At 42.2% G+C, this 18,901-nt stretch overlaps 1 protein-coding gene and 2 long non-coding RNA genes across 3 annotated transcripts in view; 1 reads left to right on the forward strand and 2 right to left on the reverse strand.

Moving 5' to 3' along the window:
• The window catches only part of LOC148152002 (uncharacterized), a 333,843-nt gene extending 316,399 nt beyond the window's left edge, over window positions 1-17,444 (reverse strand). Inside the window, exons 1-2 of the long non-coding RNA XR_015751022.1 lie at window positions 17,387-17,444; window positions 16,921-17,180 (exon numbers count right to left, since the gene is read on the reverse strand). This is a non-coding gene — a long non-coding RNA (uncharacterized LOC148152002). The remainder of the gene's footprint in view (window positions 1-16,920; window positions 17,181-17,386) is intronic.
• Window positions 1-18,234, forward strand: part of LOC122557185 (15-hydroxyprostaglandin dehydrogenase [NAD(+)]) — a 93,037-nt gene extending 74,803 nt beyond the window's left edge. The window contains exons 7-8 of the mRNA XM_087973829.1: window positions 16,728-16,826; window positions 17,393-18,234. Of these exons, the coding sequence (XP_087829955.1) occupies window positions 16,728-16,826; window positions 17,393-17,492 (199 nt within the window). The 3' untranslated portion in view covers window positions 17,493-18,234. The remainder of the gene's footprint in view (window positions 1-16,727; window positions 16,827-17,392) is intronic.
• Window positions 9,541-16,212, reverse strand: LOC148152003 (uncharacterized). The gene is made up of 2 exons (XR_015751021.1): window positions 15,901-16,212; window positions 9,541-10,056 (listed from the first exon to the last, which is right to left on the reverse strand). It is a non-coding gene; the product is annotated as an uncharacterized LOC148152003 (long non-coding RNA).
• Window positions 18,235-18,901: the final 667 nt, after the last annotated feature.

Here is an 18,901-nt window from a genome sequence, read left to right on the forward strand (position 1 = left end):
TATCAGTCAGAGCACTGAGCACAGACGTTGGGGAAACATGTATTCTGATTGCCCTGCTACAGGAAGAATGTTATTAAACTGGAAAGAGAGAAAAAAAGATTTACAAGTATGAAACTGGGGTAATTGAGTCATAAGGAGAGGCTGGCTAGGCTGGGACTTTTTTCTCTGGAGCCTAGGAGGGTGAGGGGTGACCTTGTAGATGTTTATAAAATCATGAGAGGCATAGATAAGGTGAATAGGCTGGGACTTTTTTTCATTGGCGCCTAGGAGGGTGAGGGGTGACCTTGTAGATGTTTATAAAATCATGAGAGGCATAGATAAGGTGAATAGGCTGGGACTTTTTTCTCTGGAGCCTAGGAGGATGAGGGGTGACCTTGCAGATGTTTATAAAATCATGAGAGACATAGATACGGTGAATAGGCTGGGACTTTTTTCTCTGGAGCCTAGGAGGGTGAGGGGTGACCTTGTAGATGTTTATAAAATCATGAGAGACATAGATACGGTGAATAGGCTGGGACTTTTTTTCTCTGGAGCCTAGGAGGGTGAGGGGTGACCTTGTAGATGTTTATAAAATCATGAGAGGCATAGATAAGGTGAATAGGCAGGGACTTTTTTTCTCTGGAGCCTAGGAGGGTGAGGGGTGACCTTGTAGATGTTTATAAAATCATGAGAGGCATAGATAAGGTGAATAGGCTGGGACTTTTTTTCTCTGGAGCCTAGGAGGGTGAGGGGTGACCTTGTAGATGTTTATAAAATCATGAGAGGCATAGATAAGGTGAATAGGCTGGGACTTTTTTCTCTGGAGCCTAGGAGGGTGAGGGGTGACCTTGTAGATGTTTATAAAATCATGAGAGGCATAGATAAGGTGAATAGGCTGGGACTTTTTTCTCTGGAGCCTAGGAGGGTGAGGGGTGACCTTGTAGATGTTTATAAAATCATGAGAGGCATAGATAAGGTGAATAGGCTGGGACCTTTTTCTCTGGAGCCTAGGAGGGTGAGGAGTGACCTTGTAGATATTTATAAAATCATGAGAGGCATAGATAAGGTGAATAGGCAAGGTCTTTTTCCCCATGGTATGGGAGTCCAAAACTAGACAGTGTAGATTTAAGGTTAAAAATCACACAACACCAGGTTATAGTCCAACAGGTTTAATTAGAAGCACACTAGCTCTTGGAGCATCATTCCTTCATCAGGTGATAGATTTAAGGTGAGAGGGGCAAAATGTAAAAGGGTCCTGAGGGGCACAGGGGGTACTGCCAGAAGAAGTGATAGAGTCTGATACAATTATAACATTTACAAGGCATTTGGATAGGTACATGGATAGAAATGGTTTAGAGATGTATGGGCCAAATGCAGGCAAATGGGATTAGTTTAATCTAGGAAACCTGGTCAGCATGGACGAGTTGGACCGAAGAGTCTGTTTCCATCCTGTATGACTTTATGACTCTAAACTGTTTACAGTAACAGGATAGTTAAGTGTCCAGGAAATAGGCATAAGGTGACTGACAAAAGAGCTGGAGATGACGTGAGGATTTTTGTTTTGCACGGCAAATTGTCATACTCAGAACTTGCTGCTTGGGACGGTACTCGAGGCCAATTCAACATCGATCATGTGAAGAGAATTGGATGAATAATTGGAGAGAAAAATGTACAAAGTGATGTTAAAAGAGTTGGAGATTCGGTGCTGGTTGGATAAAACCATCAAAGAGCTGACATGGGCATGATGGCTCAGATCACTTCCATTTGTGTTCATATCATTCTATGATACAATAAGGAAGACCATCCAGCCGTTCATCCTTGCAGAAGGGTTCCCCACCTTCAGAACAGCTTTCAGCTTCTTAAATGATTCCAGCATATTTTTTTGCATGCTCTATCCTACTGGAAAAATCACCCAGTGCCTTCACTTGACTTTTCCCATTCATTTTGGTCAGTGCTGACACTATGGCATGGGGAGGTGTAGTGGTAACACACTGGGCTAGTAATCCTGAGCCCAATGCCAATATTCTAAGCACATGAGTTCACATCACAACATTGGCAGCTGGTGAAATTTAAATTCAGTGGAAATCCATCAAGGAAAGTTAGCTCAATAGTGACCGTATGAGCCCCCAAAAAACTACTGCCTTGTTTTATTTCAAAAATATACTTTATTCATAAAATATCGTTATGTATATGTATAATCACTAAAGCAGTTCGGTTCTGTACAGCAGCATATTAAAACAACAAACTTTCACGTTTGACAAACAAACCATCGAATAGAATAGAATAGAATAGAACAGAATAGAAATTTATTGTCAGGTGTACGTTTACATAAAAAAACACAGTGAACAGACTTATAAATCACACCTACATGGAACTTACATCAACAACAGCTATTATACATATTAATAAAAGAAACTAAAATTAGGACAAAGATCATCACAGTTCAGTTAATGGCTCTGAGGTTCAGGCAAAGCTGATTTAGGAAAGATGGAATAATCTGAAGCTGCAGGCAGGACAAGACCATAATTACAACTCTGATGAAGACAACAACGCTGGAGATCACCACTGCTAGATGAGAGCCCCTGCCAGGCCGTTGGAATAACTGGATGCCAAAGATGAAGATGACCATCACATGGGGATAAGACCTCCACTTCAGGACATGACCTCCATGCCAGGACAAGATCACCACACAGGGAGACCAACAGATGGGGGGAGAGCACCACACAGAGAGACCAACAAAGAGGTCGACCAACAGACAGGTCGACCAACAGACAGGGGGACCAACAGACTAGTGGACTGACACACAGGAAGATTGCCACGTGCCTTTCTCCTCCTTAAGGCACCCAGGCCTAGCTATGGACCTAAAGCCTTAGCCTAGCCAGTGAGTGCTAGGGAAGTTATCCCAGGACCTGGTTCTCACTTACCGGGAGACCCCAGGCTAGAGTGGAGCTGTGTCCAGTTTGTCCTGGCATTGCTGACTCTGCCACTGCTGTTTGAAGCTTAAAAGAAAAGAAAATGAAGAAAAACAAAAGAAAAAAGATCAAAAACAAAAAGCAAGAAAGGCATTTTTACTTATTTATGTTTGAGGCACTGGAAAGGTCCAATCACTGAACAGACTTCCACCCGTCTGTTGACTCATGCCCTTTAAGGAAGGAAACCTGTCCTCCTTAACTGCATGGCCTTGATGCAACTCCAGACCCACTGCGACCTGGTTACCGCTCAGTTAGGGTAACAAGGGATGGGCAATAAATGCTGGCCCAACAAGTGATACATGCATCCTGTGAACAAATGAAAAAAAAAACAAATTCCAGAAAAAGTAAGTTTGTTTTCTTATTTAAAAAGGAAGTCCCACTTACACATTTTCCTGCTGAACATTTAATGGTTTCAGTAGTGCCCATTTGTCTTATTAACAGTCCTACTTCTGCCTCTGTAAAACCCAGTCTAATCTTTGAGACTGAAGATGCATGACAACCTAGAGACCACTTTGTTACACTGAAATGTCCCAATACACAACACTTTGTGCATGAAATTAGCCATCATTTAATCCTTCCATTAAGCATCCTCCAGTTAAACCAGTTAAACCGTTGTACGGTTCTTTCTTGCTTCTGAATCAAAACGTTCTGAGCTAATGTACCTCTCCAGTAACTTTGATGTGTTATCCATGCTGACAGAGGGAGTGCTGCTTTGTCTGAAGTTCTAGTTTTGGGTGAGAGATTAAGCCGAAAACCATCTCCAGTGCCATTAATAGTCTTGCGCCACTATTCCAAAGAACCTTTGAGGCAACTTTGACCTGATTTGACCAATGGGAAATTGATGGGATCGGGTACAATACTGGCCAATACTCCGATCATTATTTCATTCAATGCAGAACGATAAGTGTGGAGTTTATATATAATGTTTCACCCAAACACATAAATTTCTCACCTAGAAAATCTTGTTTAAAATTACTGACAAAAATTGCTGGAAAGGCTCAACAGGTCTGGCAGCATTTGTGGAGAGAAATCAGAGTTAATGTTTTGGGTCGAGTGACCCTTCTTCAGAACTGATGGACAAGGAAAAAGATTGGAACGGAAATCCCGTCACAGAGAGAAGCAGAACTTCTTCAGGGTGGGCATGTCTAGGAGAGAAGTGGCAGTGAGTCAAATACTAAATAAGAACTGAGAGAACTGTCGATGCTGTAAATCAGAGACAAGAACAGAAACTTCGGCAAAAAACTCAGCAGCTCTGGCAGCATCTGTGAAGAGAAATCAGAGTTCACGTTTTGGATCGATTTCTGAGGAAGGGTCACTCGATCCAAAATGATAACTCTGATTTCTCTCCACAGATGCTGCCAGACCTGCTGAGCTTTTCCAGCATTTTCTATTCTGATTTACAGCATCCGCAGTTCTTTCAGTTTTTTTTAGTTTGTTAAAATTACTCCCTTCGTTTTCAATCTTCAAAAGTCTATACATTTTTACTTCATCAGAAGGTGTTCTTACAAGGTCTGAATTTTCTTAGGTCATTATTGTCTTTCAACAACATCTTTCAAACTCATGGCCTCTATCATTGAGGAGGTCAAGGGCAGTAGATGCATGGGAACACTTCCACCTGTAAGTGCCCCTCGAAATCATGCATCATCCTGACTAGAATCATAGAATCTCTACAGTCTGGAAACAGGTCATTTAACCCATCAAGTCTACACTGACTCTCCCACCCAGACCTCCCCCCAATCCTTTCCCTGCAACTCTGCATTTTCCCATGGCAAATCCAGCTAACCTATGCATACTTGGACTGGGGAGGAAACCAGAGCACCCAGACAAAACCCGCACAGACACGGGGAGAACATACAAGCTCCATACAGACAGTCACCCAAGACTGGAATCAAACCTGGGCCCCTGGTTCTGTGAGACAGCAGTGCTAATCGCTGAGCTACTGTGCCACCCCAAACTATATCACTATTCCTCCACTGTCACTCCATTACCGCATCCCATGACCTAAAGTAGTTCAAGGAGACAGCCCACCATGACCTTCCAAATGAATTAGGGAAGGCTAACAAATGAAAACCTTGACAGTGATGTTCACATCTAATAGCCAGATTTTTTTTTAATTCCCCTTACGGACGGCCCTTTTAAAGTTTCCACATGTCTTCCTGATCTCCCATTGTGAAGTATTGTGAAAAGTGATAAGTGACCATTTCTCCACTGGTTACTGGAGAAGCAAAGCTGCATGTTTTCGTTTTTAATGATTCTCAGGATGAGGGCATCACTTGCCAGGCCAGCATTTATTGCCCATCCCTAATTTCCCAGAGGGTAGTTAAGAGTCAACCACATTGCTGTGGGTCTGAAGTCACATGTAGGCCAGACCAGGTAAGGATGGCAGTTTCCTTCCCGAAAAGACATTAGTGAACCAGGTGGGTTTTTTTTTCCTGACAATTGACAATGGATCCATGCTCATCATTAGACTCTTAATTCCAGATATTTATTGAATTCAAATTCTACCATCTGTGGTTGCAGGATTCAAACCAAGGTCTGCCAGAATGTAACCTGAATCTCTAGATTAACAGTCACAAAGCTATTCCTCCCCTTTTTATTGCCCATTTCTAATTGCCCAAAGGGCAGATAAGAGTTAACTTATCTCTTAGTTAAGTTAGGCCAGGCCAGGCAAAGAGGGCAAACTTCCTTCCCTGAAGGGATGTGTGCACCAGATGGGTTTTTAAAGCAATGGTTCATTATCAGCATTAGGCCAGATCCTTATTCTAGAATTTATTAAATTTAAATTTCATCATTACTATGGGATTTGAACCCATTTCCCACCTATTAACCAGAGACTGACTATTGGAGGACTAGCCCAGTGACATCACCATCTCCCCTAAAAATGTATTTTCTGTCTTGTGTTTTGTATTTAGCGTAAGTAAATTTACATTTTATCTTTGGAATTCTGAAGTGCGTGCAGCATGAAACTACATCAAGTTGGGTAAACAGATTAGTTCATTTCAGCTGATTGTTTACAACCAGGTCCTGCAGCTCATCAAATATAGATTACATAAAGAGAACAACTTAAAGACAATAAGGAACGAGAAAGCATTCTGGGAAGTTATTGAAATGAAAAAAGTCCAAAGAAACTCTATTTATAAAAAGTGCAATCAGTTCATGACTCTGCATGTTTCCCTTCACAAATAAAATCTAGATTTCTAAAGGTCACACGGCTTGCACTGTCTACTGCAGCATAATCCTTCACTCCTTCACGTACAAGTGGATCACAAAACAGCTTGTGAGTCAAGAAAGCATCTTAAGAAGATAATGTGGGAAGATCTTGTTCAGTGCATTTTATAAACGATACGTGACTCAGATTTTGAAATACAATAACTCATTAGTGTATGTACCTGCAAGTTTGTGTGTGTCAAAGCATGTGTGGGTCAGTGTTTGTGTACGTATTTTGTGTGTCTTTTCAATTTCTAACAGTATTTGTTTCTCTCTTCCCATTTCGCACTGATTCATGGAATGATGTGTGTCAGAGATGACTCAGTGGCTAGCATTACTGCCTCACAATGCAAAGACCTGAGTTCAATCCCAGCCTTGGGTGACTGTCCATGGATTGTTTATACATTCTCTCTGTGTCTGTGTGGGTTTCCATTTGATGCTCTGGTATCCTCCAACAGTCCAAACATGTGCAGGTTCAGTGGATTGGCCATGTTAAATTGTAGTGGAGTCCAGGCAAGTTGGATTAGCCATGGTAAAGAGGGGATGTGGGTCTGAGTGGGGATGCTCTTTGGAGGGTCAGTGCAGACTCAATGCACTGAATGGCCTCTATGTGCACTGTAGAGAATCTATGAGATACATCGGTATGTAAGACATATGTTCAGGTTTAGCTTGAAGAATTGTTGCCTCATCAGTTGCTGCAATTTTAATTGTTAAAAGTGTCATGCTGCATGGCCACAAAACCTGCTCTTTTATGAGGAGGTTATATTATAGAGTCATAGGGATACAGAGTCATAGAGATCAATAGCACAGAAAATGTCCCTTTGGCCAATCGTATCCGTGTTGGTCAAAAGCAGCCACCTAAATATTCTAATCCCATTTCCAGCAGTTGGTCCATAACCTTATATACCTTGACATTGCAAGTGCACATCCAATTACTTCTTCAATGTCATGAGGGTTTTTGCCTGTATCACCTTTACAGGCAGTGAGTTCCACATTCCCACCATCCTCTGGGTGAAAAAGCTTTTCCTCACATTTCTTCTAAACCTTCTGTCCCTTCCCTTAAATCTATGCCTCTGGCCATTAATCCCTCCATCAAGGGGAAAAGTTTCTTCCTCTCTACCCTACCTATGGCCCACATAATGTTATAAATCTCAATCATGTTCCTTCTCAATCTCCTCTGCTCTAAGGAAAGCAACTTCAGGCTGTCCAATCTCTCATAACTGAAGTGCTCCAGCCGAGAGAATATCATGGTAAGTCCCCTCTGCACCCTCTCCATTGCTATCACATCCCTCCTATAGTATGGATTCCAGAACTCACACAATAGGCTACTTGTGGCCTAAGCAACATTTATTAGTTCCAGCTCCCTTCTCTTAATCTCTATTCCTAGGCCATTCAAGGTAAGTATTCTGAGAATACATATTGTGACCTAAAATTTGCGTTTTAAACCCTTTTTTCTCCCCTACTTTGTTTTAACATACGACTTTAGAAAGTTAAGAATTATAAGCAGAAGTGAGCCTTTTCATCCCCTCAAGCCTGCTCTGATGTTCAATAAGATTTTAGCTAATTGTTTCTTGTTTCAAATTTCAAATTTCCACCATGCCCCAGATAATCTTTGACTCCCTTGTCTAACAAGAATCCATCAACCTTCACCTTAAAAATAATCTTCGAAACCACCTACACCACTTTCTGAGGCATGAGGTCCAAAATCGCACAACCTTCTGACAGAAAATCTCTGCCGTGCAAGGGTGACCCCCAAATTTTAAAAAGTCCTCTCGTTCTGGGTTCACCCACATGAGGAAACATCACATCATGTCAAGACAGTTCAGGTTATTGTGTGTTCAATCACCCTGTTTCTTCAAAGTTCCAGTGAGAAAGGCACAACCTTTCCTCATAACCTGTTTATTCCAGGTGTCAGTCTAATAAATATTCTCTGAAGCATCACCAATGAATGAACCATTGCTCATTGATCAGTATGTCCCAAAATTAATGTTCAAACAATTTCTTTAATATATCCACAAAATTATATATATTGCAGTCAATATTAATTTAATCTCTTTTGCACCTTGTGATCCTGCATTCAATGTTTTTTTTATTTGAAGATTTCAGCCCATGTTAAATGCCTGAGCTTGAATTGATTATTTGCTTTTGAATCTCTGACCTTTTATTTTTACCTTCCGTCAGCCGTACTGATAGAATGCTTTCCTTTGGCTTCTGGCAAATACTCAGGTCCTTTCTTTCAAGTAGTTTCAAACACAGTAACAACATTTCAAAAGTTCCATTCAAGCATTGTTGATGTTCAGTGTTCAAAACCATGAAGCAACATTTTTTTTGTCTCTATGCCAATGTGTGAGAGCATGTGTTATAAATGGTAAGGTCCTGATGAATAACTGTTCCAGCTTTCTGTTTGCACTTGAATATTCCAAAAGGATGCATGAAAGGGAACCCAAATAAAGATGGATTATAATAAGAGGAGGAAAACATTTTTCACATTCATGTTAGTGCTTATTAAGCTTAGTTCTTATCAATATTAGTACATATTAATGTTAGCTTGACCACACATGCTCCACTTGTTGGTAGCAGGTGAGTGGCTCAGTGGTTAGCACTGCTGCCTCATGGTGCCTGGGACTCAGGTTCAATTCTGGCCTCAGGGCAACTGTCTGTGTGGAGTTTGCACTTTCTCCCTGTGTCTGTGTGGGTTTCCTTCCACAGTCCAAAGATGAGAAAGTTAAGGGGATTGGCCAGGCTAAATTGACCATAATGTCCAGGGATATATAGGTTAGGTGGGTTAGCCATAGTAAATGTTGGGTTAGAGGGATAAGACAAGGGCTGGGTTTGTGCGAGATGCTCTTCAGAGGATGGGTGCAGACCCAATGGGCCAAATGGCCTCTTTCCACACTGCAGCAATTCTATGATTGGCCTAACCAGGTTATTCCTGGCCAATGGAAAATTCCAGCTATTGGCTGACTAGTCTGCTTCCTCCTTGATCCTGACTTAATCTTGGTCTTATTATCCAGGTCCCTGTCCACATAGTGGGTCATCACAAGATAGTAACATCAGGCTAGCTTCAAACAAGAGGGGCACCATTGGATCTTGCTGGATAGTTAATGAGGTGAGTTTGGGATGGTATGGCAAGAGAAACCGTCAGTGTAACTTAGTTAAATTCACTCTTGGCAAAAGTATGTAAAGTCTAGCCCAAAATGTGACTGTTGTTACCTGTCTCTAGGAAATCATGAAAAGCATTGGGACATAACAATTTAAAAGGAAACTCAATTATGTGAATTGTTTACTGTGAATTGCAAACAGGAGGTAAAATCAGCAGGTGGATCATGTTAATATATTAGAGATATTATGAGAGTGGGGATAGGATAAAAGTCTACTTGAGTTGATTTGATTAGATTTATTTATTGTCACGTGTGTCAAAGTACAGACAGATCATAGTAAGCAAGGAGATATAGATGGTAGGGTGAATAAAAACTTGGGCAACTTAAGGCATACAGGTTACACTGCACAAGACATGTGCTAGGCATGATCATTATTAACAAGATCAGCATTACTTGAAATTAGAGAGTCCATTCATCAGTCTAATAATGACGGGGAAGAAGCTGTTCCTGAATGTGCTGGTGCATGTATTCAAGCTGCCGTATATTCTGCCTGATGGAAGAGGTTGTAGGAGAGCATTACTGGGGTGGCACAGGCCTTTGATAATGTTGACAGACTTTCAGCAACAACAAGTGTAAATGGAGTCCATGGATGGCAGGTTGGTTTCTATGATGGCCTGGACTATGCACACAACCTTCTGTAGTTTCTTACGGTCCTGGGCAGAGCAGTTGCCATACCAGGGCATTATGCATCTGGATAGAATGCTTTCTATGGTGCATCTGTAAATGTTGGTGAGTTTCTGATAGTGAAAGAAGTAGGGAGTAAAATAGAAATATCAGAACAATTGGAAAATGAATCACAAATTGAAAATCTAAAAGTCAGCCCTCCAGCATCAGATTCCATATTATATAGATACTTAAAAGATTAGACAGTGTGATCTATCTTCTAGAAAAGTAATTTATAAAGATTGATAAAGAATCATAAATTAATTTGTTTGAATCTGCCAGGAAAAATGTCTTTGGCTTTTCACAATATTAATATAAGGAATGTGTTATCCATAAAACAATACTCGTACAGACTCAATCCAGAGAGATTAGCACAAGTAAGGGAAGACGTTAAAATCATGCTGGACAATGACATTGTTAAAATGAGTCTTAATAGATGGAGGTCTTATGTCCAAGATATCAATTCTCCTGCTCCTCAGATGCTGCCTGACCTGCTATGATGGTTCAGCACCACACTGTTGACTCTGATCTCCAGCATCTGCAGTCCTCACTTTCTCCTAGGAGGTCACCTGCTGTCAATGCAGTGACGCCGAATGGGTCACAGTGAATACCATTGATTACTTTAAAGTCATCAACGTAATAACTATGAATCCAGTTTAGAATAATAATTTATTCTTGGTTCCCATAAATCATCACACACTGTTTTTAATGCATTGGAATCAACATATTTTAGTATTGGATCAATAGAACTGGACCCCCGTTCATCAGTGGAGTCTTTGATGTAGCTCTCTAATCTTTGAGTTTGAAGGTTTTATGTACTCAAGAGGAAATGCTGTACTGTTGAAGTTTTTTTTTACTTTGACCTATTTACCTTCTCAGGTTGATATATAAGATCTCATAGTGTTATGGTTCAGACCAGACACCCTGAAAATATTTTAAGAAGGTAGCCTAGATAGTAACTTTTCTTACTTCACAGGCAAATATAATGTGCTGTGTTCCAGATGCAGTCCACCCTCAGGTGACTGTCTGGGTGGAGCTTGCATATTGTCCCCATGCCTGCGAGGGTTTCCTCTGAGTGCTCCAGTTTCCTCCCACAGTCCAATAATGTGTAGATTAGGTGTATTGATCTTGCTAAATTGCCCATAGTGTCCAGGGATATGTTGGTTAGGTGGATCAACGATGGAAAATGCAGGGTTACAGAGTTAGGGTAGGGGGAGGTGGGATTGGGTGGGATGTTGTTTGAAGGGTAGGTATGGACTTGGTGGATCGAATTGCCTGTTCTAACACTGTAGGGGCTCTATTATTAGATCTTCAATGATTATAGTTAAAATACAACCAAAGAAAGGAAAATTTAGAACAACTTAACTCTATTGGAAATCTTAACAGAACAATAAATACAAGAACTATCATGAATTAACTGTTCCAATATACTAACATCCCACCCCTTGGCAAAAAGGCAAATTGAGGTGCAATCTAGCAGCCTAGGAAGAAAACATCAGCTTTTGGCTGTAATCAAAAGGAGGAAAAATAGCTTCCATTTCTTTGAGCTCACAACAGCAACTGCTTAAACTAAAACTAAAAACTAAAAAAAAAGAAATCCTGGTCTTTGAGAGCTGGCTACACCCATCCAGGCTGCTTCTATTGTTCCAACTTTTAGAAAATACTCAAGACCTCACAAATTGTTAACTTTACTGATTCTCCAAGTAGACAACTTGACATGTCTGTCTTAAAACCTCTTTTAAAAAAAAAGGACAAAATAGTCCCTTAAAGCCACATCATCATCATAACAGCATGAGTTTATAAAGGAACTAAACAATTAAAACGTAGAACATAGAAAATTAAAGCACAGAACAGGCCCTTTGGCCCACGATGTTGTGCCGCAGATTATTCCTAATCTAAAATAAAATAACCTAACCTACGCACCCCTCAATTCACTGCTGTCCATGTGCATATCCAGCAGTCACTTACACATCCCTAATGACTCTGCTTCCACCTCCACCACTGGCAACGCATTCCATGCATTCACAACTTTCTGCATAAAGGGTCTACCTCGGACGTCTCATCCAAACCTTCCTCCTAACACCTTAAAACTATGACCCTTCATGCCAGTCAATCCTACCCTGGGGAAAAGTCTCTGGCTATCGAGTCTATCCATGCCTCCCATTAACTTGTAAACCTCAATCAGGTCAACTCTCTTCCTCCTTCTCTCCAGAGAGAAAAGTCCGAGCTTTGGTCCAACCCATCCACGCCAATCAGATATCCCAACCCAATCTAGTCCCATCTGCCAGCACCCAGCCCATATCCTTCCAAACCCTTCCTATTCATATCCCCATCCAAATGCCTTTTAAATGTTGCAACTGTACCAGCTTCCACCACTTCCTCTGGCAGCTCATTCTGTACATGTATCACCCTCTGCGTGAAAAAGCTGCTCCGTAGGTCACTTTTATATAGAGTCATAGAGTCATAGAGATGTACAGCATGGAAACAAACCCTTCAGTCCAACCAGTCCATGCCGACCAGATATCCCAACCCAATCTAGTCCCACCTGCCAGCACCCTTCCCATTCATATAACCATCCAAATGCCTCTTCATTGTTGCAATCGTACCAGCCTACACCACTTCCTCTAGCAGTTCATTCCATACACATATCACCCTCTGCGTGAAAAAATTACCCTTTAGGTCTCTTTTATATCTTTCCCCTCTCACCCTAAACCTATACCCTCTAGTTCTGGACTCCCCAACCCCAGGGAAAAGACTTTGTCTATTTATCCTATTCATGCCTCTCATAATTTTGTAAACCTCTACAAGGTCACCCCTCAGCCTCCAACACTCCAGGGAAAACAGCCCCAGCCTGTTCAGCCTCTCCCTGTAGCTCAGATCCTCCAACCTTGGCAACATCCTCGTAAATCTTTTCTGAACCCTTTTAAGTTTCACTACATCTTTCCAAAAGGAAGGAGACCAGAATTGCTCGCAATATTCCAACAGTGACCTAACCAATGTCCTTCTCCCTGATCATTCTCTTATTCCTCACAAATGAGTAAAATGCCTTTGGGTTCTCCCTAATCCTTCCCACCAAGCTTTGTTCGTCCCTCCTTCTGGGTCTCCTCAGTCCATTTTTGAGCTCCTTCTTTACAAGCCTGTAATCCTGTAAAGCTGTGCTAGATCCTTGCCTCCTCCACTTTACGTAAGTTGCTTTCTTCCTTTTGATGAGAAGCTCCTCTGTTCTTATCATCCAAAGCTCCTTAATCTTACCCCTTCTTGCCGGTCTCAGAGGAACAAATTTATGCATCACTCACAACAGCTGTTCCTTATACAGTCTCCACATGTCTGTTGTGCCCTTACTATGGAACAATTCCTTCCAATCAGTACTTCACAAATCCTGTCTGATAGCATCATAATTTCCTTTTCCCCAATTAACTATCTTCCCATGGTAACTACTCCTTTCCCTCTCCATGGCTATGGTAAATGTGAGGCAGTTGTGGTCACTGTCACCAAAGTGTTCTCCCACCGCAAGATCTGACACCTGTCCTGGCTCATTGCTGAGCACCACATCCAAAATGGCCTCTCCACTCGTTGGCCTGTCTATGTACTGAGTAAGGAAACCCTCCTGTACACACCTGACAAATACAGCTCTGTCCAAACCATCTGCACTAAGGAGGTTCCAGCCAATATTTTGAAGTCACCCATAACAACAACCTGCTACGTCAGCATTTTTCCAGACTCCGTCAGCCTATCAGTTCTTCAATCTCCCTATTACTTTTAGGGGGTCTATAGAAAAGCCCCAAAGAGATGGCTGCTCCTTTGCTATTCCTAACTTCCACCCATACTGACTCAGTAGACAAACCTTCCGCGACAACCTTCATTTCTGTAGCTGTGATGCACTCTCTGATTAGCAATGTTACATCCTCTCCTCTTTTTCCACCCTCCCTGTTCTTTTTAAATGTTCTAAACCCTGAAACATCTAGCTACCATTCCTGCCCCTGTGAAACCCACATCTCCATTATGGCCACAACATTATGGTCCCAAGTACTGATCCATGCGCTAAATTCATCACTCTTATTTCTGACACTCCTTGTGTTCCATCACATGAAAAACCTTCCTGATAGATTCACTACATCCTGTCATTGCCTCAACTGCAACAACCCACCCCTCCCCCTTCTCAGATGTGTAGCTCTGGTTTGCACCCTCCCTGCCAAACTAGTTTAAACCCTCCTGAACCGCAGGAACAGATTTCCTACCCAGGACATTTGTGCCCCTCCAGTTCAGGTCCAATCCGCCCTTCATGTACATGTTCCACCTTCCCCAGAAGGCATCCCAATGGTCTAAGTATCTGAAGCCCTCCCTCCTGCACCAGCCTCGCAGCCACGTGTTAAGCTGCATTTGCTGCCTGTTCCTCACCTCACTGTCTTGTTGCACCGGTAGCAAACCTGAGAACACTACTCTTCTTGTCTTGCTCTTCAGCGTCCAACCTAGTTCTCTGTAGTCACTTTTCAGATCCTCAATCCCTTTCCTGGCTGTATCATTGGTGCCAATATGTACCACAATTTCTGGCTGCTCACTCTCCCCCTTCAGAACCCTGTAAACCCGATCGCAACATTCCGGACCCTGGCACCGGGGAGGCAACATACCTTCCGGGTGTCCTGTTCCTGACCACAAAATCTCCTGTCAATCTGTCTAAATATTGAGTCCCCTACCACTAGCGCTTTTCTATTCTCCCCTCTTCCCTTCTGAGCCTCAGTGCCAGGCTCAGTGCCAGAGACCTGACAATTATGGCTTTCCCCTGGTAGGCCATCCCCACCAGCAGTATCCAAAACAGTATACTTATTGCTAAGGGAAACAGTCACAGGGGATCCCTGCTCTGTCTGTCGGTTCCCTTTCCTCCCCGACTGTAACCCAGCTGTCCTTATCCTGTGTCTAAAGAGTGACCATCTCCCTGTACATCCTCTCAATTTCCCCCTCAGCCTCCCGGATGATCCACAGTTCATCCAGCTCCAGCTCCAATTCCGTAACTCAGTTTTCAAGGAGCTGGAGTTGGGTGCACTTCCCGCAGATGTCGCCAGTGGAGACATGCGTCGTGTCTCTCATCTGCCACATTCTGTAGGAGGAGCATGCAACTGCCCGAACATCCATACCCCGCTAATCTGAAAGCCCATACAGGACTAAACAAGGAAGAGAAGAAAAGAAAAACAAGAGAAAACCGGAAAACTTACCGATATTACAGACTCTTAGTAAGGTTAGAGGAGGTAGGTGGGAGGAAGGCCCAACGGTGAAGGGTTTCAGGTTTAGATATCACCCACTTAAAAACTTCCTGCAGCCCTCTCTTCTCTCCGCCCTCTCTCCTCGCTGCTCAGTTCAAAATATGACCTAGGTACTGGCCACCTAAGCAAATTGTGCCACCTTATCCTTATCCCACTACAGTGAACAGAGCTTCATTGGCTGTAAAGGAGGTTGGGACACCCAAAGGATGTAAAAGACTCTGTGTAAATACAGATCTTTCTTTCAATGACCCTTCACACTGCTAGGACAAATCAAATCAATAGTTCAAAATTAGTCAAAACGTTGTGCCATCTTTGTAATCAGAATAGCAGATATGATTCCCTCAAAATCAATTCAACAACCCATTCTGGAGGTCAATCTTGGCTCTGCTAGGAATCATTTCCCTAATTATATGAAATGATTTGCTCTCACTATAGATTTAAGAGATATGCAAGAGCCTGAAATGAATACAGTCATATCCAAAGCTAAAGCACCTGAGGTCTCACTCTATTAATGAACTGGGTGAGACTTCATTCATAGTCCAGCAACTTACAACTGTCATTCCATATCATAGGAACACAACAGCTCTGGATAATATTTACAGGTATTTTACAAAGCAGCTGGACTGGAGTTACACAGCTGGTTGTACATTGCCAACTTACTTTTGGAGTCATTGATCGTCTCTGCTTCCACCAAAGTCATAGGCAGTGAGTCCTAGCTCAATGCCTCATTAAGATAGAAAACATTACACCATGCAAAACAAAATGCTCTCATTTTAGCACTTAATCCAGGAGCAGCAGAGGATTCCTTTCAATATTTCCTGCAAATGGGCCACCCTCTGTGGACAAAATCTGGAAACCAGTGGTTGCAAAGCAGGCAAAGGCACCAGTAGTTTTGTAAGAGTGTCCTCATCATGCTCACATTCCTCCACAGCTCCCATTCACACCTCAGCACACTTTGAAAGGTGAGACATGTGAATTTACCCACAGGTCAATCTCTGTTGGCACTTCTTTTCTGAGCATAAAGCAATAGCTGCAGGTCGCAACATGTACATAGCTTCAACCCTTTGGCATTCAGAGGCTTATGACGTCAAGACAGATATCCAAAATATCATACAGTGGTTGGAACAAAGCTTGACATGCAGAGTACAGAAGGTAAAGCAAGAAGCTATGGCATCACTTTGAAACGCACAGGGAGTGGGACTCCAGCAATAAAGTAGTAACGTGCGCAATCAGTTATGAAAAGTCTGAATTAAAAATAGATTAAATAAGCACACATGCTGACAGAAAATAAGCAAACAATGAAAAATAAAATCAATGTATAAGATAAGGCTCTGGAATTTTTCTCCTACCTTTGCTGGACACAGTGCTAATAATAAAGTTGATTTTTGCAGTCGGATAGGCAGTCCTCCACCCTCAACCAATATAGATTAACAGATCAGGCAGCTCACTTTTACCCTTCTGTGCTAATGACCTTTGTCTATTTACAGAGAGAAGCTTTGCATATTGGCAGAAGGCTGGAAAACCAGCGAATACATCTTGAAAGCATTTGGAACAGACATTATGAGGAAAAGCTTTTTATATACACAGTGAGTGATTGCAATTTACGACAGAAAGGGGTTACAGGTAGATTTACTAATGGCCCTCACAAGTCAATTGAATAAGCAAGTGCAGAAAACTTACAATTAAGTGTCCTTGTGTGACATAGTAGTAGTATCCCTTTCCTCATTCCTGAAGAAGGGCTTATGCCCGAAATGTCGATTCTCCTGTTCCTCGGATGCTGCCTGACCTGCTGCGCTTTTCCAGCAACACATTTTCAGCTCTGATCTCCAGCATCTTCAGTCCTCACTTTCTCCTTGTAGTATCCCTATCCCTGGACCGAGAGACCCAGGTTCAACTGCGGCTTGTTCCAGGAGAGCTGTGTTATAACAGGTCTGAACAGGCTGATTAGGGATTAAAAATAGGTCAATAACTAAAAAAAGACAAACACCATTCTTTCAGTAGCCCACACCCTACAATCTGAGCTGCTCTTGAGTACGTGTGGACTGTCCTTCAGCCTGGGTAAGAGGCTTATTTTTTAATATACAATCTGCTGCTGCACATCATTCACTTTGATTTCTTTGTCCACCAACTTGACATGTTTATTTACCTCCAGGTGGCAGGATCCCCAATTGAGGGATATCTATGCAGGAGTCCTCCAATCTTCCATCAGCAACCTGGGCGTAGAGGGTGCTGGACTCAGCAGTCTGTTATAACAGCAACAGACAACAGCAGCAATTCAGGGACTCCCAGTTTGACTGTTTACTTTGCAGTGCTGTGGAATCCGTGGACCATGTACATATTGGTTGTGGACATTTGCACTCCCTTTTTAGTTATTTGAAAAAACCTTCTGTTGAGCTTTTAGCTGCATTTCAGACACACACTCCTGATCTTTGGGCACCCGGTGCGGAGGGGTGTGGGCAGATCAGTGGACCTCCTCATGGATCTGGCCACGCTGGCTATAAACTGGTCCAGGCAGCAGGCTGTGGAAGGGGTCATTTCTGCAGACTGCCTGTTCCTCTTCCATGGTTACATTTGTGCCCGAGTGTCATTGGAGTGGGACCATGTGGTGTCCATCAATGTTCTCAATGCCAAGAGAGAGAGGTGGGCACAACAGAAGATACAGTGTTTTATTTCCCCCTCCAGTTCCATTATGATTCAGCCTCTTTGGACTCAATGGGCCGAATTGCCTGCTTCCATATTGTGGGGATTCTATGATTTCAATATTAGCTACATTAAAGAGGTTATATTCATACAAAAGCTTTTTTGCCTTGTTGCAGTTTATAAAATATTGATAATGTCCAAAGTTTCTGTGTAATGGACTGATTAGCTGAGCAGCACATCCCCTTGAGGAACAATTCTAACTATCTGTTTTCAATAACTTCCATATAGTTTGGACTTTTTAAAAATGCATTCTCGGATGTAAGCATCACGCATGTAAGAAAAGAATTAAAAGGACAATTGTTGAAACACTGTCTTTGTAGGCTACTTATACAGTATGTTAAGTTACAAATCAGAACATTTCCTATTTACTTTGAGCACAACCAAAAACACAGTTTCTGGATGTACTTCACACTTTCCTTGAAGTAGGCATTCAGTCTTCCTGGAACCATCCCAAGGTGATTCTTTACTCCTACAGGATTATTTGTATTCTTTCACTGACACATTCTGGAAACCTTTCACATCAGAACTGTCTTTCCAATTTTGTTTTCTCCTGGAGATTCTTTCTCAAGTGCAGCCTCAGTAAATCTTGCTGCCTCAGTTTAACTGCTTGTGATTTCAGTCTTTTCAATCTGGGTATGAGCTCCCAACCATATACATGAATGATGAATCATAGCACATGTGTTCTCTCTCTCTCTCTCCTGGACCTTGGCAACCCAACCTTGTCCGTGAGATTTTAGCTTCTCTTACACTCTTACTCACTCAAAACCCATCTACTTCCCAGGTTATACTGCCCCTTTGATTTTTTGGAAGTTTATTTCAAGCGACTCATCTTCATTTTCAACTCCAAGCACAGTCTCACTCCATTAAACTCAGCTCCAGCTGGGTCAATTTAGACCAACCTTTCTTTTGATCCAGCTCCATTTTTCAAGGATAATCATTGAGCCATTGCAGCTGTCCTGTT

This window comes from Chiloscyllium plagiosum, unplaced genomic scaffold (assembly GCF_037043375.1).
Source record: "Chiloscyllium plagiosum isolate Xiang-an unplaced genomic scaffold, Cpla_swu_hap1 HiC_scaffold_2, whole genome shotgun sequence".
Classification (NCBI taxonomy): domain Eukaryota; kingdom Metazoa; phylum Chordata; class Chondrichthyes; order Orectolobiformes; family Hemiscylliidae; genus Chiloscyllium; species Chiloscyllium plagiosum.